General features: G+C 39.4%; 3 protein-coding genes and 1 long non-coding RNA gene across 7 annotated transcripts; 2 read left to right on the top strand and 2 right to left on the bottom strand.

Moving 5' to 3' along the window:
- The first annotated feature begins 726 nt into the window (after positions 1-726).
- Positions 727-16,936, top strand: LOC125314403. Its single transcript, XR_007197902.1, has 3 exons — positions 727-807; positions 2,872-2,875; positions 16,811-16,936. It is a non-coding gene; the product is annotated as an uncharacterized LOC125314403 (long non-coding RNA).
- LOC115733634 (B3 domain-containing protein Os07g0563300-like) lies at positions 889-8,039 on the bottom strand. The gene is made up of 9 exons (XM_048276489.1): positions 7,658-8,039; positions 5,579-5,660; positions 5,364-5,462; positions 3,748-4,078; positions 3,321-3,663; positions 2,904-3,000; positions 1,585-1,759; positions 1,256-1,335; positions 889-995 (listed from the first exon to the last, which is right to left on the bottom strand). The coding sequence occupies exons 1-9, from the start codon at positions 7,804-7,806 to the stop codon at positions 921-923; spliced, it is 1,431 nt and encodes a 476-aa protein (XP_048132446.1). The 5' UTR covers positions 7,807-8,039; the 3' UTR covers positions 889-920.
- Positions 16,314-21,271, bottom strand: LOC115726566 (sphingosine kinase 2). Of its 2 annotated transcripts, XM_048276476.1 has the most exons (10): positions 20,850-21,271; positions 20,048-20,170; positions 19,857-19,957; positions 19,540-19,612; positions 19,180-19,266; positions 18,954-19,031; positions 18,539-18,609; positions 17,663-17,959; positions 16,869-16,991; positions 16,314-16,702 (listed from the first exon to the last, which is right to left on the bottom strand). In XM_048276476.1, the coding sequence occupies exons 1-10, from the start codon at positions 21,199-21,201 to the stop codon at positions 16,511-16,513; spliced, it is 1,497 nt and encodes a 498-aa protein (XP_048132433.1). In that variant the 5' UTR covers positions 21,202-21,271; the 3' UTR covers positions 16,314-16,510. The 2 variants fall into 2 exon arrangements, with proteins under 2 accessions (XP_048132433.1, XP_048132434.1); XM_048276477.1 differs by lacking the exons at positions 20,048-20,170; positions 20,850-21,271 and having other exon boundaries at positions 19,540-19,615.
- A 1,225-nt stretch (positions 21,272-22,496) lies between these two features.
- Positions 22,497-26,247, top strand: LOC115726561 (trafficking protein particle complex subunit 2). 3 transcript variants are annotated; one of them, XM_048276527.1, is made up of 7 exons: positions 22,622-22,637; positions 22,727-22,787; positions 23,091-23,200; positions 23,583-23,668; positions 23,806-23,867; positions 24,230-24,315; positions 25,867-26,247. In XM_048276527.1, the coding sequence occupies exons 3-7, from the start codon at positions 23,120-23,122 to the stop codon at positions 25,957-25,959; spliced, it is 408 nt and encodes a 135-aa protein (XP_048132484.1). In that variant the 5' UTR covers positions 22,622-22,637; positions 22,727-22,787; positions 23,091-23,119; the 3' UTR covers positions 25,960-26,247. The 3 variants fall into 3 exon arrangements, with proteins under 3 accessions (XP_030512343.1, XP_048132484.1, XP_048132483.1); XM_030656483.2 differs by lacking the exon at positions 22,727-22,787 and having other exon boundaries at positions 22,497-22,637; XM_048276526.1 differs by lacking the exon at positions 22,622-22,637 and having other exon boundaries at positions 22,644-22,787.
- The last annotated feature ends 895 nt before the right edge of the window (positions 26,248-27,142 follow it).

Below are 27,142 nucleotides of genomic sequence, written 5' to 3'. Positions count from 1 at the left end.
GCACCATCGAAAGCGATCGAAATTTAACCGACACTCAATCGAGGCAGAGGAACGATCGTGGGACACACCGAGAGTGATTCGAGATTTCCCAATATCTGATTCTGCTCCAAACTATAAAAGCTAGCCTGATCAAGCAATAGAAGCAGAAACCTTCAAACTAGCTCAACCTGTAAATTCTCCATTCAATGCATTCATGATTACAGTTTTCGGTCCTTCAGGAAGGAGAAAGACGCTCCTGCTCAGCAAATGGGATCCCAGTGAACTAAACTTGTGAAAACCAAAATCTGCTGTAGAGGAAAATCAAACCAAAAGCAACCGATAATCTGGGAATGCTTCCATTGAGGACAGTTGACATGCCTCTCAAGCCTGTTCAACACAGGACTCGTATGAATATTATCCCGTCGTGTTTCTTTTGCATAATTCCCCAACGTGGTCACGTGAATTAGTCAATACATCCCATCTGGTAAGACCATTAATAAACGGGAATTCTTTTTCATGATAACTTAACGAATAATGACATATTGAAACAATCATAATGTGGGACGAGAAGTTTTCAGATGCGGGAAAAGACAGTAGCTAAACCTTGGTCCACAGTAATTACAAGCCTATCATATGCCATCATTGTCTTGTGCCCGGACTTAAATGTTCCATTTCCTTTAGCCAAAACTTCGCCATCCGTATCTATGATGCCTTCCTTAGTTGGGTCGTCAATGCGCGGACCGGGTTCCAAGACGAATGCTTTGACCTGCAGCATTGGAAGAACAAATATGCTTGCTTACATATTCTGCCGTTTCACAGTATGAGACAGTCACAGCAATTATACAGAATTTGAGTCTTGTCAATGAACAAAGAGCAAAAGATTGGAGGGAAAAGGCTTAGAATCATGGACTGGACTGCTTTTGGAACAAAAGATCCCAAATTTAAAATGTCAACCATTGAATCGTACTCACGTCTTGCACAGTAACTCCATTGCTACTCTTAGCCGTTTCATTCTCCTGCAGCAAGATGAAAATAAATCATTTATGTTTCAATTTAATCTGAAGCACATTGAAACAGACATGCTATATAAAGCTTTATTTCTTCTAGAAAATTCAAACAACCAACATTGGCATAGGATTCAGATAACCAACAGCATAACTAAGCAATATAAACAAAGTGTTAGGTTTATATTGCAGGAAAACCAGTATGATATCTCTGAGGTCTAGCATGTACATAAATAAAGCCAGGAAAAGTCAATTATTGCGCAAGTCCAGACCTGATCAGATGGGGGAGCAGTTGAAGCCTTTCTGAATCCCATGACCAATTTTCCCTCTGGTTCTAACCGACTAAAAGTTACTGAGAGGGAACAAAATCAAATCTCAGTCCTATAGCCATAAGGATATTAAACTCACAGAAATAAGGCAATGACATTTGTCAGCAGCAGTAACTCAGGACAAAAGGTCTTGTCAAGAACAACAATGCTCCTACTCATTATGCCCAACAAGCTTTCATAAGTGTAGTACTGCACTATCCAATCCTGTAAAGTTCCTATAGAATAAAATACCGAGTTTCAGGCATCCTATTCCGCAACTGTAAGTATCTTACCAATGTCTCCTGCTTGCAACTGCATGGACTGTATGCATGGCGTGACTCCTTCCAGAACATACATTCTACTGTTATTATTGGGCCAGAATCGAAATTGAAATATCCACTCTGAGCCTTTGGCATCCTGAACTTTGAGAGGCAATCCTTCTGGCTGAGAAATAGGCGGAAAATAGGCCTGTACAGTCCCAAAATTTCACTCGTTAACTTTTTTTTTAAATAAGTAAAGACAAAAATTTCAGAAGAGGGTCCAAAAGAGGAATGACCCATTTTACAACTTCAGGAAATGGACGAAAGTTCAAAAAAGAATGTTGATATCAATGCCAACACCCAAGAACCTTGATGAAGATATCCTTCAAGATTCAAATCATACACGAGATATTCCAAGTTTTGGAAATGCAAGAGATGTTCCAAAGTTCTCAAAAAGCCCTTATTCATATTTCAATCTGAGACAAGCAAAATAACTTTTGCTTTATCAACCAAATTCTGAAGGGTCAACATATATTTATACCTAATTGCTCCACATATAATTCCTCTAATCACCTGTTAAACAAAGCAGACCCCACCTGGAGTAAGTTGAAGAGCCCGCAAGGGAAGTGCAAGAAAAAGGACTTGTTACATCTTTCCCATCATAATTCTACTCTCTTGTCAGATGGTGAACACTAATTCTACTTTCAAAAATCATTTAAGGAAAAATACCAAATGACTTTAGATGATAATGTTTTCATGCTTTGCGGTGCCCAATTAAAAGCTAAAACAAAATGTCAAAGACCAAAGCCACCCCAATCAGCTCTAAATTGGTTCAATATGCAAGCTCAACCACTAGTCTAAAGCAACGGAGGAACTGCTCAAATCATGCCTTCGTACGATCGCGATGTAAAAAATTCCTTATCTCTTCACTTCTTGTATGGCAGGAAGTCCAATTTCATACTTCTAGTTGGTCGGAAATGTTAGAAACAGTCTTTTGTGGATAACTTTGTGTATATAGAAGCCACCTTGTATAGGGGCGGTACCCCCTTGGTACCTTCTTAATGAAATCTCATTAATCATTCAAAAAAACAATCCAAGACCCGGGAGTACTGGACATAAACTAAAATTCGAGAAAGTAAACACAAAATTAACATATGTACAGCGAGCTGAAGTTTTTATGTGTCGTTTGTTTTAAGGTAAGTCCAAAGAAAATAGGGAAATATCTGAGACTGAAAGTTGTACAGAAAAAAACAGTCAAAAGACCCACAATAAACTTCAATTCCAAGATGTTTCTCCCAGGGGAAATGAGAACAACAAAAGCAGTGTAAGAATTTAGCCAAGAAGGTCTTTACCTCAGCACATTGTTTTGGCAGCACCAAACGTCCAATTTTACCTGCGTCACTAGCACTCAACATTTTCTCGAACAGAGGAGTGATTACAGAGTTCGAGCTTATAAAAGTTAAGAAATAGGACCGTGAATGCTAATTATTAGTAGAGGTGAAATTGAACCTTCCACCATGCTGATATTGTACTGAACAAGTAATAAAAGTAAAAAAACGTAATGAGCTAAAGAGTTGGGTATTAAATGATGAACAGTCACTGAAAATCATTTTCATCCGGTCTATTGAAATTGTAACCTTTGTTCTATTGACATGTTATAGTTACTTTCTCAGGGAAAACACCAAAAACAATAATATAGAGAAAGGTATACATTTCATCTTCCTACGGGCTGCTATAAATCAATAAAAGCACATAGAACAAAAGGATACTCTCCAGAGATTTGTTGTAGCTCTTGATCTGTTATCCTGGGCCAGTAACGAGGAAGTAATTGATTCCTTCCCCGGGCATCCCCTCGAGGCCTTCCATTACGCGTATGACTTTCAACAGATGAGTTAGTATCATTGAGCATACTTCCATAGATATGCTTTGCCAGCGTCGGGGGTGGAGCTGGCCGAAAATGTGGCCCAGCAAGTCCTATGTGACCATTTGATTCATTGCCTGAAGCAAGCGGCACAGCCAATCCATATGTTGGAGTAGATGGGTCCTCCTTCGCAGTGGTCAACTGTTGAGGATTGATCTTGCATGGATTTAGGTGCTCGTCGCTGTTAGGTCCTGTAAGAAAATGTTGAATGCGGGAGTTTATCTCAAGAACCCCCTAGATTGTCCTCGCATGATCATCAGTATGAAAAGCAATACCTGCAATGCCATTTTCAAGTTTCTCGACTGCACCAAGCTTCATATTTCCATTCATAAATCTGTTGGAGAAGTCTTCTATTCTCCTACTGTCCATGGAAGAAATAGAATACCTTTCACCAACTCCAAATCGATCAATGCTTGTAGAAGCATCGTGCGGTGCCCTAGGCTGCAGCTCAGGACGGGAAATGGACGTATTGAAAAGAGTAGGTGCCTGCCTCCAAGGTACAGGACCTGATCCAGCTAATTGATTCCAATTTTTCACAGAAAGTTCCTTAAGTCTATCAGGAAAAGGTGCATGGAAAAGCAGAGGTGACCATGCCAGATTTGGAGTCTGAAAGGGAAAAATGAATTGGTACTTCACTTAAAAGAGAGGCATCATCATCTATAAGTCATGTCACACGAGTGAAGGATGGTGAATAGGGAGAAAAACATCATGCACATATGCTGTTCAAATGGTACATAAAAATGACCATATACCAATCTAATGCCAGAAACAAAGTTCCACTAAAGTTAGACGATATGTGGAAATGATACCCCTAGCTTTACCAGAGGACTGCGAAAAGAAGGGGAGGGGAGAGAGGCAGTGAAGTCCAAGAAGGAATAACAGCTTAGTATTTTATTCTCATCACCAAAGAACAAGGGACCTTATTAATTGGTACATAAAGCTAAAAAATTATTGCGAAGAGCACAAACTTATTTAATATGTCCCAAATTAGCTGTAGGCACGTGAACTCATAGAGCACCAGAATTTTGGCTTCATCTTTAGTCCTATAGCAACAAACATGTTTATAAATGACATCTTATGATGGAAAGATAATCGCTGTACGACAAGGCGCGATGGTTTGGAAAAGCTTCACATGTTAAGCTACAAATAGACATCCAAAATATAAGCAACAAATTTATCAAACTGTAACTGACGCTCATGGTTTATCTTGCTAAGTCGTCCATCAGTTCTCCAAGCTGAAAAGTCAAATACCAGTAAAAAATAATATGGCATATCTGAGACAAAACTGCATCAGTAGCTCTTCTTTTCTTTTGCTACTATATTCAGTTTCACTTTGCGTGCCCCGTGATCTTTAAAGAAACTGCTGGTTCTATGTACCAACATTGTATGTGATCCAACCTCCAAGACCAGGCATATCCCACCAATTAGAGGAACTTAAGTGTGTGTAGTTTCAAATATTATACTTCGTTCGGCAACTCAAGAGGTGGGGAAATTTTGGGGTGGGGAATGAAAATTGGTCTATATTAAAAATTTTCCCTCCGCATCTCTCTCACAAAAATGTACGAACATTCATATTTTCCTCACCCACTTTCATTCCCTCCTCTTTGCTTAGTTTACCAAGCAGAGCCTGTGTGCATAAACAATGTCCAATTCAGCTCCCTCACAGATAGCTCTCAAAAGGACATTGGTGACAGAAAATACCCATCTCAACATCTGCTCTCAGCAAAATACTAACAAAGAAAGTATATTCCAATGCCGAGCATAAGCATAACAACCACACAAGATGATCAGAACTTGAGTAATTTTCATTTTTGGGTGGATAGATGAGAACATGGGGGTTAATAAGTTAGACTTGCCAAAGATGCCCAATAAAAGTGAGATTCATAATTACCAAGACTAAGTTTTTCCGAGCACATGACATGCACTCAATTCCTCCAGGATCCAACAGGGCAAATGCAAGAGCTGAGACAATACATCCACAATGTACCCTCTGCAAAAGAAATTTAGCAATCACTGTGACATCTAACACAACAGAACGAAACAACGATTTGACGTAACTTGTATCAACTAAGAAGCATACATCATTAGGGTCAATTTTCTCCTCACCTTCCCACACGATTCACAACATCTCCAACCAGAAGCATTTGGGTGAAAAGTCTCGCAAAATCGGCCTTCCTCATAAACAGTCCTGAAGCAGAGAGGAACTTGGAGTAAGATCTTCAACAAAGCCATTATTTGAGATATCAAAATTGCCGAAATAAAGAAAACCTTAACTCTAAAGTGTCCTCAAATATTAGAAAGGAACTTCAACTAGAAATGTTCTTTCAAGACACCTTAATTCAGGCTCAAGGTTACAAGTTTACTGTTTGGCTTTTGTGTTCATCATCCCCAGTGAACTAAAAAGTCGATGTGGGATTGTGACTAAATCTAACATAGATCATTGCAGAACTTGTTCACTCCCAAGTCACACCCACTAGTCAAATTCTTTTATATAGTAACCAATCCAATCGTACAGGTAAAATTTATGAAGTTTGAGTTTACCACATGAAAAACTTTAAATTAAATCAAGAAAAATATCAAAAATCTAAAGGGAAAAAACTATTTATAGTCCTCTAGCTGAATTGAAGAAAGAAGTTAAAAGGGAAAAATCTATTAATAGTCCTCTAGCTGAATTGAAGAAAGAAGTTAAGGAAAGAAAAAAACTATCATAGCAAGACTATGCATGATTAAGCTATCGATTACACAAACTGAATAGCAGAAAGAAATTAAGGACACAGAGAACTGTTTCAATCGAGAAAGGAATGATTTAAGGTAAGTTTGGAAAAAAATTTGAAATGAGCTTTGAGCCCACTAAGCTCTTTGGGACAACAATGAGGTGTTGCAAATATCCTTGAAAAAAACAATGAGGTGTTGGAAACACCATGTGAAAGACTTTGAGCCGCAAAGTCGCTTTGATAATGCCCAAACTGCAAGCACAACTCCCCTTGCCTTGGCTTTAAAGCATTCTAGGGAATCCACTCCAATTTGCAGGGAAGTTTCGATCTTCCCATTTCACACTTATTGAAAAGTGATTATTCCACATGTGCCTCTTCAATCAGTTTCTTCCCTTCCACAGTGGTTATAGCACCAAAATGTGGCAAGCATGGACTGGCAACAGGGAACGTTGAATGGGATAATGGTCCACCAGTGAACGGAGAACGGAAAACTGCAACTAGTGATATCACTGATGTTTGCAACCTCTCATAAAAGTTACAACGTTCAATTAAAGAAAAAATTCTAGCCAGAAATTTTCGAATAGTTTGAGGAGCCATGGACCAAGTATTTGCTTTGACTGATATGTAAAATGCAAACTCTCTGCACACTGCAAACTTTCAGATGGAAGTAGTGAAAATGCTAAAGGAACTGAACAAGGCCATAGAAAGTAACATGGCAAATGTTTCCCATTAGCCACAACCGTTTTCCGGCCTTGAAACATGCTTCTACTTGCTCAACCTGGACTAGCTAGATAACACTCTGAAATGGTTCATATTAACCTGTGCAAATGACTGCGCAGAGAGTTCTCTTAAAGAGCAAAAGGAGCAATTTTGATCTTCTCTTGGACTAAAACTGAATCTGTTAGGGAAGCGAGGCGTGGTCTTAAGTGCAGATGCCACAGATTGTACGACAAGATCATGCATGCCCTCCGAGTGGGTCAGGCTGAAGCTCTTTTGCTTCCCAATAAACTACACTCTCCAAAAGTGAAGAAGTCCTTCAAAATCCAAAGAGCAATTCAAGTCGTTTCTGATTCTACTACTCCGCTCCAAAAGTAGAGACGAATGTACCAAAAGGGAACAGCGGATGGCAACTCACTTGAGTTCTGTAATTCAAAAATACTCCTTCCATATTAGACTCTACATACCAGAAAAGGCGGTGAATCTCCAAATCCTTTCGCAATATTAAACTCATCACGTGACCATACCAACGCACACAAAAGCGCCCGTAGCAATAACTCCAAACCAAGTCAACAAACGTTAAACCAAAACTACCATGAGAAACGTTACTCCCCAGCTCAACTGCCACAAAACACTGACCAAACCGAACTAAAAAAACGCTTCAACCAGACCAACGCTCGCGAACAACACGACGAGAGTCAACAACACCGAAGCGGTCAACAGAGAGTAGAAAAAGATAGAAAGCCCGGCTTACGCGCATCGATCGCAGAGTTCGGCGGAGTCCCCGGCGCGGAGCCGCCAGCCCTTCCTAGGTCTCTCCGGCTTCGCCTCCGAGCACTCCGGGTTGAAGCAGGCCTTCGCCGAGGCCGAGCTCGAAGCCGGAGGTGGGGGCGGAGCCGCCATCGCCGCGGCAGCAGCAGCAGCAGCGGGAGATGCGGTCTACGGCCGGAAGCAATGCATAATCCCCAAATTCAAGCGAGGAAGCAGTCGCCGTGGAGAGAGGAGCTCGGAGATGTGCAATGGAGTGGCGTGCGAGCCTGATCTGCAATCACAGAGGAGAGAGAAAGCAGAGAGAGAGACAGAAGGAGATCGCAGACAGAGAGGGTTTTGCGAAGAGAGAGAGAGAGAGAGAGAGAGAGAGAGAGAAGTAGAAATTCGTGCGTGCGTGGGTGGTGCGTTGTGTGTGCGCGAGAGGCTTTAAAAGCACGTCGAGTCGTGCCTCAGTTTTGGCGTCGCCCCCCCTTTCTCTCTCTTGTTTCTCTCTCTACTGATGCCTTTCTTGTTTCGGTTTTTTTTTCTCCCCTTTTTTTTCAAACTCTCTCTCTCTCTCTCTAAAACGTCGACGCCGTCCACGCTTGCCATTGGAGCGAAATTCATTATTATCCGCACCCACCAATTAAAGTATTAAAAAAAATTATTAATCGATGACCAGCGGCACATTTATCTTCGAAACTAATTTTCGCATCGCAAAAAATCTCGAAACTAATACCACAAGGTATGCTCGTTTCGAAATCAATTTTCCTTCCGAATTCGGTATCCACGACCCGAATTCGAAGATGAACCCTTCTCAAAGACTATACGTGCTGGACGGGCCCTTTCACGAATGGTCCCTTCTAATAAGTTGTCGTAAGTATCTCCCGACGATAGTTCGATCTCGAACCAAGCATCTAAGACCGAATCACCGTCCGGAGGGCGGGGACCCATTTGGGGATCCGTCAAGGCCGTAGTGAAATTGGAGGACAATATTAAAAACACTACTCGAAAATTGAGGGCGATTTCGATTGTCTCCAATACATGCATACAAGTTGTCAAGAAATTGATTTGGGTTCCGGATACCAATTTGAAATTTCTTGTCAAATGAAAATTCGTGGAGAGGTGAATATGTTATGGAAGTACTGGGATAGGAATATTTTGGTCATAGTAATGAGTTCACTCTAGCCTAATAACAAAGCAAAGGATACACCCGCTTCATGCTTATTTATCACATAAATAATATCGTCTATGAAATTCCACGTAAAGTTTTGACATCACACTCCTAATTAAGGCACGATTTTTTTTTTTTTTTGGGTCCGGCCACTTCCTAGATTAGATTTTTGCATATGTCACTGGTCATATCAATATGTTTAGAGCACTTATTTAATGATAACCCAGTTCCTTAAGCATTTATCACGGTTACAAGGGAAAAGCTAATATTTTAAAATTTTGAATTTTGGTTACTTAAAATGCACTAAGAAAATCTCCTTTTAATATGACTAATTAACAAGAGTACTTTAAGTTTTGATTAATTTATAGGTAAAAGACTACTTTTTTACTTAACGTTTGCTTTCCGGTTAATTTGAAAGTGTTTCGATCCAAAAAAAAAATTGAAAGTTCGGAGCAAACTTTTTTATTTTTCTAGTAAAAAAAACACCTCGAAGTTTTCATATCATGTTAATGTTACCCTATTGATTTGTGTGTAATCTTTTTCATAAATTCATTGAAATTTCGGACAAATATTTTAAATGTTTTGGCAGGAAAACAATGAGATAGTTTTTGCTTGAATTTAATTGAAAATAAGTGGGCATATCATGTTTTAAAAAAAAAATCACGGCTTTATTAAAAAGCTCGTGCCAATTTATCGATTAACGTTTACGTAATATTGAAAAGATAACAAAGAAAAATGAATCTACATGAACATATATATATATATATATATATATATATATATATATTACTCGACAAGACTTATTTACAGAAAAAGAAAAGTAATAAGTATCATTTCGGATGTCTTAAAAGCACTAAAAAAAACAGTACATTATCCGACAAAAACAAAAACCCATCCATGGAAATTAGAGCAATTTTTTTTTTTTGGTTGGCTGTTCTCATTTTCCCAACAAAATCCAACCGAAAAAACCGAGCTCAGGGTTTTCTCGTAATTTCGCCACGAGCTGGGGGCTCGCGTTGAACGGTTGTTTTTCTTACCGAAAATGGGCCCCCTCCACGTGGTGCAGCGACACGCGCGACGCGTGGCAAAAACCCATGGGAACGGCGAGCCGCACGCGCGCGAGTGGGCGGGGGGGCAAAATGCGCTGCGAGTGCTGTCGTGGGCGTTACTGCATGGGACCCGCGAAGACTAAACTGAAGTGAAGAAGAGAAGTGGGAGGGGGGGTCAGGTCGTGCACGGTACAATTGCACGTAGCGGCGACGCCCTGCGTTCCTTTAGGTGGGAACGGACGCGCTCTCGCGGCGTCGGCCGTTGACGCCCCCGTGCTTTGTTTTGGACAGACATGATAAAAAGTGAGAAGAGTACAGGTTTGGCTTTCGAACCTCAACATGTGAACATAGCGCTCGGGTCCCAAAAAGATAGAAAAATAAATAAACATATCCCAAAAGTGCAGTTTTGTCCTTAAAATTTCAAAAAATTGCAATCAAGTCCCGAAATTTATCAAGTTGGTGCTATCTAATCATTCCGTTAATATCATCTAACGGAAAATGTTGATGTTGCATTTTAAATTAATTTCTATATCTTATGTGGTATTTTTGACAAAAAATTATTTTAAATTATATTGAAAAAAACAAAAGAAAGCTATTTTTTTAAAAATATAATACTTGGAAAAAAATGGCGGGGTCCCGATGGCGGGCTGCCGCCACCTAACGCCGGCCCCGCACAATGATGGCTTGCCCTCGCCAACCTAGGCAAGGGCCGGCGAGGCTCACCTAGATCTCAACCGGAGATTACATGTTCAAATCCCATCAACCGGTGAAAACTCCCGACCCAATTCATCCATAGAATTTCAAGGATGTCCAATGAGCTTCTACACAGTCCGGCCTAGAGAAACAAGCTGAGCAAAACAACGAGGGGTTTAGAAGGCACGGCGGCCTCAACGATGGTGGGTTGACGACGGCAACGACCACCTAACAAGGGACAAAATGAGAGCACGGACATGAGAGAGGTGTCACTGTTTTGAAGAGCATTGAAGGAAAGAGCCCTTCGATTTTGCCTCGTATCATCCAAAGACTCATGCAAAACTAATTCTCCTCTCCCCCCCCCACAGAGAAATTGTGATGGTGGCGATTTCTTTAGTGAACAAGTAATCTGGTTTTCCATATGGAAATAGGCATGGCAACAAGTTTGCATGAATCGGATTTTGGACCCACATCAATTTCGATAAGATAATAATCGTGTTTGGTATAGCGAGATGATTTTAAGGTCGAATTCAGAGTGCCACGTGGGCTATAGAGTTTGGAGCTGATTTAGAATATAGTTGGTCGGTACCTCCATACCCGACAAACTACAATACTAAAACTATTATGTTAGAATAGCCGGATAATTACCAAAATAGTTCACAACTTATTATAATTGTGTTAATTCGGTTTCAAGTCTTTTTTTTTTTCAATTGAGTCATAGACCTTTTGCATTTATGCTAATTAAGCCAATCCGGCTTATCGGCACCGATGGGGCATGGGCGGCCCTGACGTGGGCCATTTATACTAATATTTTATTATTTTTCTTTAATTTTCAAAATTTTTAATTATTTTTATTTTATTTTTTTCCTTCTTCTTTGTTTTCTTCTTGTGGCTGACAAGGGTTGTTGGAGTTCGCTGGCCGCCGGGGAAGGCGATGAGTCACATGCGGGGTTGGTGTCGCTTGGATGCGGGCAAGGGCTAGCCTCACCGGCCGTGGGCAAAGGTAGCCATGGCCTCTCCTGCAGCCTTACTCAACTTGCCTAGATCTAGGGGAGGCCGGACGAGGGATGCGACCCTCGCCGGCCCAAGCGAAAAACAAAGAAGGAAAGAAAAAATAATTAAAAATTATCTGCGTTAGCGCCGGCCTGCAAAATGGACTGAATTGGCACAACCGCAAAAGATTTAAGACTCAATTAGAAAAAAAAAAGATTTATTACTGAAATGGCACAATTGCAATAAGTTTAATACTGTTTTGGTAATTTTCCATTAGAATATCTAACCTAAAAAAATTAAACTAATAAGTGGAGGGAAATCAAGAGTATATGAACTTTATAGATTGGCGATTCGGGATACTTTAACACCCTCTATAAAATGCAAGCCGGATTAAAAACTGCACGTGCAATTCGAGAAATATAGAACCGTGGCACACGCGAAATAAACAAGGGCAAAGTATGCTGTCGAGACGAGCTCGGGAATCCATGGATGCGGAACTTGTCTCAAGCACGGTAGGTTTCAACATGTTCAAGACAAAGCGGGTTCGGGCTTAGGATAAGATCGATCGCGTTGATGATGGTAGATAGATCCGTCGCTACCCAAGGGCTACCTATGTAAAAACATCCTTAAAATCATACTCTTTCCCCTTTCATCTCGTGAAAGCTGTGAGTCAACATAGAAGGCATCATCAACTCACGTGGTTTTACTCACTCAAAGACAGCAACGTCAACGAGCGTGCTTCGTACGTGACACCAACATTCTTGTCTCGAGAAGAAGACTGAAGAAATCGAAGCAGGCGTTGAAGATCGAATCGCATCATGCGATGTGATGACCCGTTAAGAACGAGCGCCGTCGGTTGTTGCTTCCGCGGATGTGTCGGGAAAGACTAGAGTAGGGTTTTGGACATGGGCTTGCATCAGACAAAGCAAGAGGCAAGATAGGCATAGGATCGATCAAGAACCCGCCATGAGCGTTTTGTAGTTACCGATAACTGCTGAGCTCGAACTTGTCTTCGGCCACGCCCGACGACGCTTCTGGTTTTCTTGGTTTTCCCCGAAAGGGGAGTCGAACAAGAGCGAGCGCGAGCTTCTGTTGGATGACGGGTACGCCCTCCAATGATAGCGAGCATCAGCGGTTTCTTCTCTTCTTCTTCTGTTTCTTCTTTTGTTTCGGTGATCCGAGACACGACAGATGACAGTTGATGCAGTCATTTGAATCAATCTAGGTGGTTGTGCAATGCTAGGGAAGACTGGGCACGATGTCGTGAGGGGTCTCCGAATTCTAAGCCGATGTTCAATTTCATCGTTTGGATTTTAACTTCGACCGATTTGGCCCTTATTCGTACTCTTCGATTCGATTCGAACCAATTCAATCATTTGAGACGACTTGATCATGAGACTTACGACTGAAGACGTGGCCACTAACGTGTACACAAACACATTGGCAAGAAAGTGAGACGATCCTCGTAGGGTTTGCAGATTATAAACTTGAACTTCCGAATGACAAACATCTTATACGAGAAAATTTTTGGGTGGTTGAAATTAAGAGATAAATTTAAGATAGTTTCTTGAATTTAATATCGCAACATATCCTTGAGCGAATGAGTCTCATCCAATTCCCAGTCTAGTTTGGTTGTCGTGTGAATCTCGGGCGATTTGATCTTTCGTGGATTTAACCATCGATGACTTCGTTGACTTTTGAGCTGGTTGGACTGAATGATGTCACTCTTTGGTTTTGTCCCACTTTTGTCTAATCGAGAATTCCACCCACAAAAGCCATCATTAGTATTTTGCTTCGAATTATCCATCAAATACTAAAAATAAAGTTGACGGAAATAAAAGAGAAAATCACTAAAAATTTCTTAATTATAATTGATGAGTTACAAATATAGACGAATGTCACCACATATATTGAGGTTAACTATTTCTCACAAGAGATGGAAGAAAACACAACATTTTTTTTTTAGGGTTAATATCACGAAAAACTCAAAATTAATACATATGTAACAAATTCACTTCAAACTAGTTTTTTGGCGACCAAATATCCTAAAATGGAATGCATGTGACAAATTTACCCTCCGTTAGTTTTATTTAAATTTTATCGTCAAATACCGAGTTAAATGACATATGAAAGTTGATGGGTGCACTTATTTGGGATTTTTACCTTCCGTTTGTCACATTTATATCGGTTTGAAATTTTTCGTGATATTGACCAAATTTTATAGAAACTAACGGAGGGTAAATTTATCACAAGTGTACTGATTTGTGATTTTTTATATTCAAATATTAGTTTGAGGTGAATTTATCATAAGTTTACTAGTTTGGAATTTTTTTGTCATCAAAAAATTAGTTTGGGTTATATTTGTCACTTGTACCAATTTTGAGTTTTTAGTGATATTAATCCTTATTTTTATCCACAGTCCAAATGGTCGATTGATGAATTGTAAGATTTAGATTAAGCTAAAAAAAAAAGTAAAAATCCGTCAAAAAATATCATAACGAAAAGGAAAATGAAAAGCGCTCCCAATTTCGTGGTGATTCTATTAATTAAGAGAGTATATCTTTTAACTGTTTTTCTATTTGATAGGTTACAAAAATGGATATAAATCAAGTTTAATTTCATCGATTTCCTCTCAAAAATCCAAAAAAGTATATGAATCGACTTCATGTAACAAGTTTTTGCACAAGTAGGTTTTACACTACTTTGGTTCATCAATGGCCCTTGCTTTTAATTTTACCCCAATCTTTTTTTTATGACAGTAAAAATTCCAAATTTATACCCACATGACACATATACTTCAAACTTTTTTTTGTGACACTAAAAATTTTAAAATTTTTCCCCGTGTGGCGCATTTATCCCAAACTATTTTTTTACGACACTAAAAATCTCCAAACTTATAGACATGTGGCACATGTACCCCAATGTTCAAGGTAAATGCGTTACACGGATATAAGTTTAAGGTTTTTAGTGTCACAAGAAAAAGTTTAGTGTGGATGTGTCATACTGTGATACCAATTTGGAATAAATGTATCATGTGGGTACATGTTTAAGGTTTTAGATCAACGTGTCACAGTGAGTATAGTTTAGAATTTTTTTTGTGGCTTTTACAAAAAAAAAATACAATTGTGTAGTCATTAGTTTATGTCCGTTCGATTAAGCTATAATCCTGTTTTTTTCTCGAATATCGAATACATATTTAGTACACCCATAAAACTATTTTGAAAGGCTTGGAGTATTTTCTCCCAAATAAAAGTTAAAGTACGTGAGCACACAATTTAAAAGTAAATCGGAAAAATCTTACTTGTAGTCAACGGGAAACATCTCGGAAAAGTCGAGATGCGACAAAAAGAACGACTCAATGTTGTCGGAACAAAGAGTCAAAGCAGTATCAAATGGGAAGATGTTTGAAGGTGCGGAAGGATGGATTTGGGTCATTTCCCCTGCGCGCTGCTTTGATTAATATCTCGATCAACGCTCCGGCGTTCATTTTCGAAAATGAATTCGTATCGACGGTCGAGATAGATCGAGACGTTTATCGAAGTACATCGCGTGACGGAGAATCCGCATCGCAAGGGATGGGGCCCGCTTATCTTCGCTTGCCGGGGGCGGGATGCATGAACGATGAAGGTAGGTGAAAGCAATAGACGGCATGATGCGAAGACAATCGCCGAAGAAGTTCATCTCCTCGCTCCGATGCAGAAGCAATACTTGCATGCCCTTGAAGCACACGAGATTAGAGTTCATCGGTCAAATGAAAAACAAAAAAAAACAGATCCCACGTGAAATTCACATGATTTAACAATTAAAATTAATTGTGCCCATGCACACGAGATCTGTGCAATAAATTTCTCATGTAAAGATGAGTGGAAGTAACGTAAAAACCGTTCCTAGACGAAACAGCTGCCTAATATTACGAATACCCCGATGTTTTCCCTCACTTGTTAATCGACATTTATCCTAAAATTAGAGGTTGAAAACTATATATATAAAAAAAAAAAGTGGAGTGACAAATCGAGGGATCTAGAGAGAATTGAAAACAGACATCCGACATATCATGTAGAATTAGTAAGATGATTGTCAATTGATGTAATTAAACAGAGTTGAATGCGTGATATTGATATCTAAATCCTTTAATGGGATGTAATTCATTTAAGCCAAAGTCGAATTGACTCGACGCGAATGCTTCGAGTTTGATACTCGATCTGAACTCGTTGTAACTTGATTTGTCAAAAGCCTTCAGAGCGATAGGGAAGTTCATTAGAGTCCAAGCTTAAGTTTAGTTTCGAGAGCTCAAGCTCGGTTTCAACTTTAGAAAGTATAAATCAACGGTCATACTTGTTTTTGCAATGGAAGTACACCAAAGCAAGTTAAAAAAAGCTAGCCTGATCAATCAATGCATCATCGAAAGCGATCGAAATTTAACCGACACTCAATCGATGCAGAGGAACGATCGTGGGACACGCCGAGAGTGATTCGAGATTTCCCAATATCTGATTCTGCTCCAAACTATAAAAGCTAGCCTGATCAAGCAACAGAAGCAGAAACCTTCGAACTAGCGCAACCAGTAAATTCTCCATTCAACGCATTCATGATTACAGTTTTCGGTCCTTCAGGAAGGAGAAAGACGCTCTTGCTCAGCAAATGGGATCACAGTGAACTAAACTTGTGAAAACCAAAATCTGCTGTAGAGGAAAATCAAACCAAAAGCAACCGATAATCTGGGAATGCTTCCATTGAGGACAGTTGATATGCCTCTCAAGCCTGTTCAACACTGGACTAGTATGAATATTATCCTGTCGTGTTTCTTTTGCATAATTCCCCAACGTGGTCACGTGAATTAGTCAATACATCCCATCTGGTAAGACCATTAATAAACGGGAATTCTTTTTCATGATAACTTAACGAATAATGACATATTGAAACAATCATAATGTGGGACGAGAAGTTTTCAGATGGGGGAAAAGACAGTAGCTAAACCTTGGTCCACAGTAATTACAAGCCTATCATATGCCATCATTGTCTTGTGCCCGGACTTAAATGTTCCATTTCCTTTAGCCAAAACTTCGCCATCCGTATCTATGATGCCTTCCTTAGTTGGGTCGTCAATGCGCGGACCGGGTTCCAAGACGAATGCTTTGACCTGCAGCATTGGAAGAACAAATATGCTTGCTTACATATTCTGCCGTTTCACAGTATGAGACAGTTACAGCAATTATACAGAACTTGAGTCTTGTCGATGAACAAAGAGCAAAGTACATGAGAAATCAACTCATGGGAGTTTCTAATTCTTTGGAAGCATAGCATACCTTCATATAAATGACATGAGGTGATTTGACATGACCTCCATTACTTAGCTCGGTCATCAATGAAAGCAAAGACAACTTTGGGCAATCCCCGATAGCAATCAAGTCCAAGCAGCCATCGGATAACTGTGGGAGTCCAAAGAACAGCATCGTCACTTTTTGTCCTCAATCACGTGAATCTTAAAAGAAGATTTAAAAAAAAGAAAATGAGATGATAAGTTATTTACTTGGAGCTTAAAAAATCACAAAATGGGGTAAAAACACCATTCACCTCAAACACTAAAAAATTAGTCATGCATGTTATGACTGACTTGAACATTTCGTAGATCATGCACGTCCAACTTACATCTCCGCCATCTTATAAAGTATCTGCACCTCTAAATAAACACCAGATGAACTTTAAAGTTCAATCTGATCCTATGCATTCCAGATTGAAGATATACCTTCTGCTGACACATGAACTAGATTAGACAAATAACTTGGGTCATCTAGAGCAGTATGCAGGAGATGAACTACTCGATGTGCAATGGGGTATCGTGTTCCGTGAACTGCATAAAAGTTTCGTGTTAAACTTTTTAATTGTGTTGAAAATTATCATCTATACATACACTAGAAAAGAGCACATTGTTACAAAATGCAAATACAAGCTACACCACTTGTACAGTACTGTAAGCATATTGTGCTCAAGCAGCGAGATCAATCAATCATCAATTTTGTGTCGTGATATGCACGTGTGCACACTTAATGGTTTCCCCTCATGGGAGCAAGGAAGCTAATAAGAAGTTTTATATCCCAACCTTTGCATCAGGTGCTGCCATCGTGTCTTCAGCCCCCCAAGGAACATTATGGAGCCAGATTGAAACAAATGGGCCATCTATACTTCTCCAGCTTAATTCCTCCAACTTAACGTCAGGTCCTTGGTAGCCTTCCCCTTCAACCTTAGCAGATCTTCCTTCACTTTTCTCAAAGACAATGTCCTTCCCACCAAAGTTGCCACTATAACTAGTAGGCTCCCCATGAGCTTCATATCCAGGAGCAGGCACAAAGGAAATGCGCCCACTATATCTTCTCAGATGAAGTATACGTTGAAGTGCCTACACAAAAATCCATCAATATCAAATACTCCAGCACTTAATGTTACACGAAGAACCATGCCAATTTAATGATAGCAAGGATTCAAATCAGGGAAAAAAACTGAACAAACTTGGGAAATATATTGGGCATTTATGCATGAGATACATACCACAAGAAAAAATTGGTAGGTTTATCTCCCATTAAATTTTGTAGCAACAAAACATGCAGACCGGAGGTTTTCAAGGATAGCAGATAGATGCAATGTAGCTATTGACTACCAACTATATCGCAGGCCCACTTTTACCATCTGAAAGTGAAACTCTACATATAATAAAAGCATACGACAATGGAACTAAAGGACTCTGCATCAGATGTGCTTCTAAGGGAGAGTGTTGCACTAGGAAGTATTACCTGCAATCACTGCAATTAACTTCATAAACAGAAGTCCTCTATGATCTTTGTTATCTTTTTTTTTTTTTTGCCAGTTAAATAGTTCTCTATAATCGAATAGCATAGCAAGTTTAACATGAGCTACAGGACTGAGGTTCAATCTGGAGCGAGATAGAGAGAGAGAGTTGTAACGTCATGCCAAAACTTACATAAAAATCTATACGTGCACTTCCCATCCATCTATACTTCTCAGATTCAATATCAATGTCTGCAACAAGACCTGAAACGAAACAAACACATCCATCAAAAGATCAAAAGCCGCCTATGTAACGTCCTTTCTGCCTCTTCCATTGCGAAAAATGATGAGCTCAATACAGAGGCCACAATGCATGCTAGTCCAACTATACGAACTTTTCACAGCACCGACATAATCAAGAAATCAGGCTCTTTTGGAGGCCACAGTGAATGGAGCTTAAGACAGCTCTAGATTATGTCCTGTTATTCATTGTCAGGACTGAGTATTTGCACTATGAAACATACTTTGGAGACAGAAGGTAAAAAAATAAAATTTGTACCAACATAGATAACCTAAACCTAGTACATGATCACAATGATCTGGCATACCCCAGGCAAGCATCAAAACGCTGAAAACTTTGGCATTGCCTTGCTTGATGGTGGCCACATCTAGTGATTTCTTGTGTCCTACAAATTGTCAAACCACAAATACCATTTAAAAAGAAAGATCAAATGGCTAAGACAAAGGGAAAAAAAAAGGAAACACAAAGCATCAGAGAGTGAAGAATCAAGCAAAGCTACAATGCTGAAATGCAAAGAAAACAAAAACATCAACCTCTAATGATGGCAAGAGTAGCATAAGATGCTGTACATGGTTCACCGACAGTATCCAAAAGAGACTTCACCATGCCATTTCCAGTACCTGTATAGAGCTACATGTGTTAGATGCAGAAACAACATATCCAACATCCATGTCAACCAAAGAAAGAGCAGAAATCCTGCATTTAGTTACTTCTAACAGCGGCCCTCAAAGATGTTACCGATAAAACAAGAAATCCCACTGCTGAAAGTCTTGGAACAGAAAGTCTGCTATTTTAACCTAAGCATATTCTGCACTATCCATCTAGGAATGATGCTATGAAACCCAAATCCTTTCTTCAATTGCTATAATCGACAACATGGGCAAAGAACAAACCTGCAGGAACCATTCCGATAGGAACTTTGATTGCTGCCTCCCAGTCCTCTCGTTCAAGCAATCCATTTACTACCTACTAAAACTTAGAGAACTTTGTTACTGAAGAGAATAATAGGAAAAACACCTAAGATCGAACCACAATATCGATAACTACCATGTAAGACAAATAAAGATAAAATCATTGTGGCCCCTAAACAGGTTAAAGGTTGTGAACTACCTTAAAAGAAAAGTTGACAAATTGCAGCCATTTCATAGAAGGTCTCCAACCATACCGAGAGTTTATTATGACATCTAGTATCTGCACCTAGATAACTAACCTCAACTAAGATTCCATCTCCGCTAATACAGACAATACCATCATACTTTGATAGATCCAGAGAACGAGCGACTTCCTTTGCATGCAACTGGTATTGAGTCTCTGAAATTGCAGTAAAAAAATTTGCATGAGCAATCAGCTAACATGAAGTGAAGCTGTAAGAGCAGTATTCATTTGCATATGACCTCAAACCTTGTATGGCAAATTGAATGCCGGCATCCTCAAGAAGAGGTTTTACAACATTCGTCAAAGTCTTGGGAGCCACTTTCTTTCCTCCAAAAGGATTTAATAGTATAAACAACTTCTTTGGGCGGTCTGTCAAAAAGAGCAGAGGTGAATAAAAGCAACTAAAGAAAAACTAGTCGCTGTTAACTTCTGAAACAGAGTGCATCTTAAAGGAAGCTAGCATTAAACCCCCTCACACCATAGTGCACCTCTTTGATTGCCTAAAGCCAAAACTTTCAAGCAATTCAGAGTAAAAGCTACTATTGCATACTCCAACTTCTTCCTCAAATCACTTCTGTTCGTCAGGCATGCACTGAACTACAAACTTAATCTACTCTTGTAGTTTGCACCAATAAACCATATAATTGGGCATCCTAATGTACTTTCTTCGATGATCAATGGAGTACCACACTGGCTGAAAACAGAAAGCTACAATAGTAAACGACATTTGCAAAATAGACAAGCTAAGACATCCATCTGCAACTCCAAGTGAGCCTACCATAACACTTCAACAAGCTCTCTCAACAAGACTCGGATATATTCTAAATTGACTAAGGACACCAATGCGCCACGTAATTCAAACACGATGGCGCCATCCGATTGTATCACAGTATTATCATTCCGGATTGAAGCAATTCAAATGAGGTATCGCTGTCAACTCGGCAACATCAGAGACATAATTCACAGGTTTCTACTTCATTCCTACGTTTCCAATACCAAGCAAACAGAAATGAAACTCGAAACCGCAGCAAAACAACGATCAGTTTACCTAGAGAATCAAGGCAGCCCCGGAGATTCTCGCACCAGAGCTTCTTTGACTCCTCCGACAGCGGCTCGAACACGAAGTCCTTCCTCACCAAGCCCCCTCTGCTCCCGCTCCCGACGCAGCAGGCTCGGTCGCCGGCGTCGTCTACCATGGCCTTGATCCTTATCCTGGGCCCCTCCGCGTCGAATCCGAGCACCTCCTTCTCGACGCTCAGGCTCCGCTGACGTCCTCCGGACCACACCAGCCTCCCGTCGGCGGTCAGGGTCATCGGAGCCACGGTGCCATCGATGAGGACCCGGTCGGAGATCGCCGGGGGCGGCGGCGGCGGCGGCTGGTTACTTTCGGGCGGGTCCATTGCGTGTCGTTGGCGGACTCTCCAAATGGTCGGTTATTTCGGGGCCTCGGGAGAGAAATGGGATTCTCGTTGACTTTTGAACGTCTCGGACGGGTCGTTGACACCTGTCACGTTTTCCCAAATGAGCTCGATTTTGCTTGATTTCTCACTGTCGAAATAATAATACAAAAAAAAACCCAACAATTCAGATTTATTTTTTTTGAAAAATTGACTCCTTGCATGAAAATGTCACGCTTGGGAGATTTTCAAAGCACATTAAACTGAGAAAGCAGATTACGTTTGCTTCGTGAAAAATAAATTATTTAATTTTTTTAAAATGACTATTTGTATCACTTACAAAAATAAATTAATAATAAATTTTCTACTAAACAAATAGAGTCTTAAATGTCGATAAATGGTAAATAGGGAAATTGGATCTTTATCGTTCAATCAAGAGGATACCGATGATTGTAATTAGAAGGATTCAAGTAAAAATAGAGTTCCTCTCATTTGTATTATCCACACACATAAAAAAGAAAAAAAAATCACTTTTTCCTCGTACCTTTTATCTTGATTTCAGAATTTTTTGTAAGGAATCAAACAATTAGATGTTATATTTTTTTTATTACCTTTATTTTTGGTCAACATATATATATACATATATATATATATATAAAACGAGAATTCCATTGAAGTATATCTTAGCTTATGAGATGAGTAATTACAAAAGTAGCCTCATTTAGAGTTGCATTGGGTTAATAATCCTACTACTTTAACTACATAAATTATAGATTCGAATAGATTTGTTTATAAATACACGAAACGCCAAAGCTTGACAATTTTATGTATCTAAAATATTACGAGCAAGATGTAGATTAACATAAGTACGATTATTTATAGATAAGTTAATATTATCTTTAGGTATCTTTATGAAATCACCTATTTTCAAAATAGCAGAAATATCAACCCGATTGATGTAGAAAATGGATTAAAATGAGAATATATTATAAAATTTGGTCAATGGTATAATTATGAAATAGAGTGAATAGTATCGACTCGTTGATTTAACTTTATTGAAGAAAATTGGGGAATTATATTAAATAAATTAAAATTTGAGGAATCAAATTAATTATTTAAGAATGATGTACGAATCATATTGAATAAATTAAATTTTTGAGAATGAATTTGCAAATTGCGTCAAAATTTTGGAGCCAAATCTAAGCACTATTATGGTAGAATGTCATTTTTTCCATATTAAAAGAAAAGGACAAAAATAAAAGAGGCAATTAACTCGGTTCGAACCGGGTTCGGTTCGGTCCGTTGCCATCTCGCTCTCGGCAGCTTTCCGAAATCTCCACCCAGCACCAAAACTGAGGGACTGACTCCGAATTTGGTTCGACGGCTTCCCTTCGAAATCCTCTCTGCAATCGCTATCGTCTTCAACTTGAGATCGCCAGGTACGATGTTCGCTTCGAAACCTCAATCTCATTGCCTCGAATTTTTCTGGAAATTTCGGCTGCTTCGTCATCCCTGAGGATCGTCGCAGTTAGTGGGGCGCTCGATCGACAGTGATCCGAGAACGAAGAGGCCGCATTCGGATTGGACGATTGAGGGACGTCGTGAATTAGCCACCTGACCCGTTCATTTAGCTGCTTCTGGTTCTTTTCTCGTATTGAATCATGTATCTTTCGTCATGGAAGACGTTCCGATCTGGGTCCTATCACCTTTTGTTGCCTTACTATTGATTGAGTTTCGAACACTCCATCTCTGTAGTTGCCCATAATGTCTTCTAGGTTTTTTCAGCTGATGTGCTTGTGGATCAAAAACCTCTAACTGTGGGTTTTGCTAACTGGGGTGTTAGATTTTGGAATGTAATGTGTTCTGGCTCTCTATCATGTCTCTTGTTGCAGGTCGAAAAGATAGTTGATAATTCGTCACAATGGCAACAACTGCTTGTTTTATCATTGTCAGCAGAAATGATATCCCCATATATGAAGCTGAAGTTGGATCTGCTGTTAAAGTATGTCTTGTCTTCTTAAGATTATGATGTTGGTTTTTGTTTTCCATTCACTTTCTCGTGCCTACAAAACGACACTTTAGATTATGATATGACGTGGACGCATATTTGTCCGAACTTTCGGTCGATATAATAGGAAGCATTTAATGTGTAACGGCATATTTAGCAACTCGCCTTAATGTCGCGTGATTGGCATGACCATTTCATGCTATCCGTTGGGAAGGGAAGAAGTTCACTTATCTCTTATAATCCTGGACAATTCAACTTCAGCCTGGCCAAATGGATAGTGTTTTTGAGTTTCTGTTAATGTGTATCCTTTTTTTTTTTTTTTAATTATAGATGAGCTGTTTGTTAGATCCAATAAACTTCTTTTTTCTCCGATCAGAGAGAAGATGTGGCACATCTGCATCAATTCATTCTGCATGCAGCTCAAGATATTGTTCAGGATCTCGCATGGACAACTAGTGCCATGTAAGTCTATTTTCTTTCAAATAGTCGTCCTATTTTATCTCTTCACCGCCATGATCTTCAGTTTCCGCTTCATTAGATTGATTTTGTCACTGTGTGCTAGAAGTTTTGCTAAACACTTGTTTTCATACATCATGCAGGTTTTTGAAAGCAATAGACAGATTTAATGATCTTGTGGTTTCAGTGTACGTCACAGCTGGTCATATCCTTTGATAGCGAACATATATTTTATCATCTGCCATACTTCTGCTACTGCTGCAAAGTTTGTTATCCCTTCCCACCCGAAAAAGGATAATTATTGGGTTGCTAAAGCAGAGTAAATATATGCAGCTTTAAACTCCTCAATGTACTCCTCATTCTTTTGTCGCAAGTCACGATGTTTCCCTGCTCTATTTTAGAAAAAGCTGAGATTCGACTGCAATAAGAGAGAAATAAAAAATGTGAAATGACGTTAAATCGTGAACTAACTTGACTGCTCAAGGACGATAGATATTTGAAGATGATGACTTGTCATTCTGTTGCATTGCTGACTATATATAAATTTCCCTGACTCCTGTATCTTACATACTCGACTTATGCTACTTCATGACTCGCGTAACGATGATGGAATCAAGAGCTTTTTCCAAGAGGTTCATGAGCTTTATATTAAGGTAATATGCTGTTCTTTTTTCCACTGAACTTTTTCCTTGTATCGATGGTTGTAACTTTCTGCTTTTTCATTTCTCGCACAACATCAAGTAATTTTCTTTCCCGTGAATGTATTATTGCAATTTGATGTTAATCATACGGCTCATTTCTTTCTGAGTTCATCACTACTGCTGACAGTGTTTCTGCTTACAGAAGACTGACATTTGTCTATACCTTCTGTCATAGTTTACTATGCACAAATAGTTAGATAATTGAACCTGGGATCTCAGTATTTTTAAAATTATATATGTAGGTGTATTTTTTTTTTTTTGGTTGAATATGTAGGTGTATTGACAAGTTTGGAGTTTGTAGAAATAACTACTTCAAACTTTTGACGCCTTAATTCCACTCTTTCATCTCCAGACATTCTTTTCTTCTGAATATTCCTACTAAACCAAGAGCCTGTCCTTCAGGCTTTGATTCTCAATGGCCTTCCAATGACAACTATTGTCGACTCCTTTTGATTCATGTCAACACTAACAAAATGGACCTCCACATTATACGGGATGAACCAGTTCAACTATGCATGCCGATGATTTCTTTTCACTTTCTTCACTTAACACTCTCATAGCCAATCTCTGGCTCCCAGTTAGTCATGTATCCATATTGTCCCCTTTTACTGTGTTTTCTTCTTCATTTTACACTGCATCCTGTACTGGTCTGGTAATTTTGCTCACAATGCCGTCCTGTGAGGCATCTGAGTGTACTAAATCAAGGTTCTGACAACTCATGCTTCCATGAGAGCTTTTGAGGTAAAGCGATATAGACTTAAGACTCGCTCAATCCTCCCATTGGCTTCTTCTAGCAGCTTGCTTGCCCTTAACGCACGATTACATCATAGCTTTGAGGTTTTATACTAAGCAATGCACTCTCCTCTGCTAAATGAAGGTTTGCAAGGAATTGAGATTCTGTGTGAGAGCTGATTGGTTGAGAGGCCAATTGGTGATATGGAATGTTAGTTTGGATATATCACCTATTCTACAATGTTTTAGTCTTTCGAACTGCATTTGGTGCAATTTGGTGTTTGAAGACTTTCTTGGTGTTCAAATGTGGGATATCCCTCTCTTTACGACTGGCAGGTGAAATCTCTATCATGAAAAAGAGAGGGCATTTGAATACCTTGCCTAAAAGATAATGAAATTTATTCTAGCAGTTCACTAAAGAGTTGAGTTTTAACAGCATCACTGTTATTGGCGGTTGGTTAACCCATTAATAGGGTAGAAATGATCTTAGTTCACCGAAGTTACTGGACTTGCAAGACTGCATTACTAGCAAGTTTTTTCTTTTTGCTAGTTTGATTCAATTGAACAGCCAAACTAGTATCAGGTCTTATTTGCACTTTTGTTCATTCTTGGCTTTTATTAGGACTGAGTGTCACAATTGCATGCTCAGTTATTCTCTGGCGTCACTACCTGAAAAGGAGATCTGGATGTTACTGCCATCATCGTCGCACCAAACGGGTGAACCTGTGACTTATGTGTCACTTCTCAGAATTCATATTCCTGATTTTGCAGATAATTCTGAACCCGCTCTATTTGCCTGGTTCCCGCATTACATCTTCACATTTTGATACAAAGGTCCGTGCTCTTGCAAGAAAATACTTATAAAAGCCACTTTCTGGGAACAAGTCAGTCATGGGACAGTGATGAGCATGCACGATTTGACCAGTAAGGACTGGTGGACTACTCATAGGCCGTCATCAATTACGCGCTCGCTAATTTCCCGTTAGGATCGTTTGATCAACAAATAGAATTTCCTTTTAGGATCTGAGTGTGTTGCAGATATATGCTTGTGTTGTTGTATCAGAATTAAAGCACTCGATATCTCATTTTGCTGATGGTGATGTCATGGTTGGCCTGATGATCAGGAACGTGACCTGCTATTCTTTTTTTTTTTTTTTTCATTTATTAGAAGACCGCCCTGCCTTTTGTCCAAGCAATAGAATGTGGTTTGTATTTCTTATTGCTGATAACCTGCGATTTGTAAATTTGATAATCCACGAGTCGTAAATTGGACATTTTGTAAGAAAAGTGCACTTGGTGGCGTTGAAGTGATGATGGAATTTAGTGTAGTTTCCGATGGAAGCTCCCGTTTTGCTTTAGTTTCATTCTCGCGGTGTGCGAGTGTTTTAATCAGGACTCATTAGACGTTACCAGATTTCGGTGCTCATGTGATTTGCTATGTTGTGACCGTGGTTATGACAAGCATATGGAGGGGGATTTTGGTAGTGTTGTAGTAATTACAAAGTGCTTTCTTGGGAATTGGACGTGGAGCACTGGCTTGTTCATCAGCTAAATACAAGGCAAGAAATATTTAGAAGAGTTCTACATATTTGTGACAGGCTATGGCATCAGTCTTCTCTTTTTAAATCTCCTATTACTCTGGGCTGTGATGTGAGATGTGAGAGCCAATCAGCCGCTTGACGATTGTGATTCTAATGAACCTTATCTCTTTTCCTTCCATATACGGTCTGTCTATCATTGTGCTCTTCTTCTTGTCTAAATTTGAGCTCAACTTCTTTACTCAAGTAAGACTTTTAGACTTGATTTCAAATTGAAAATGATTTTTTTCGAAAGGGAGATTTGATGAAATGTACGAAAAGAAGAATTGAAATTGAATGACCACCTTACCGAGCAAGAACTTATAGACGCGCAAATCCATTTCGATAGAACTAGATAAGATAAGTTGTAAATTACTTTTGTCGCGAGGTAGTATGTTGTTTTTACGGTTCGACACCAGAGAAAATTGGAACAAAGCTCATGCTCTATGATGATGAACATTTGGAAAACA

The sequence above is a fragment of the Rhodamnia argentea genome, chromosome 3 (assembly GCF_020921035.1).
Source record: "Rhodamnia argentea isolate NSW1041297 chromosome 3, ASM2092103v1, whole genome shotgun sequence".
In the NCBI taxonomy this organism is placed as follows: Eukaryota; Viridiplantae; Streptophyta; class Magnoliopsida; order Myrtales; family Myrtaceae; genus Rhodamnia; species Rhodamnia argentea.
Note: the sequence above shows the minus strand (reverse complement) of the source record. Positions and strands in the feature narration are given on the sequence as shown.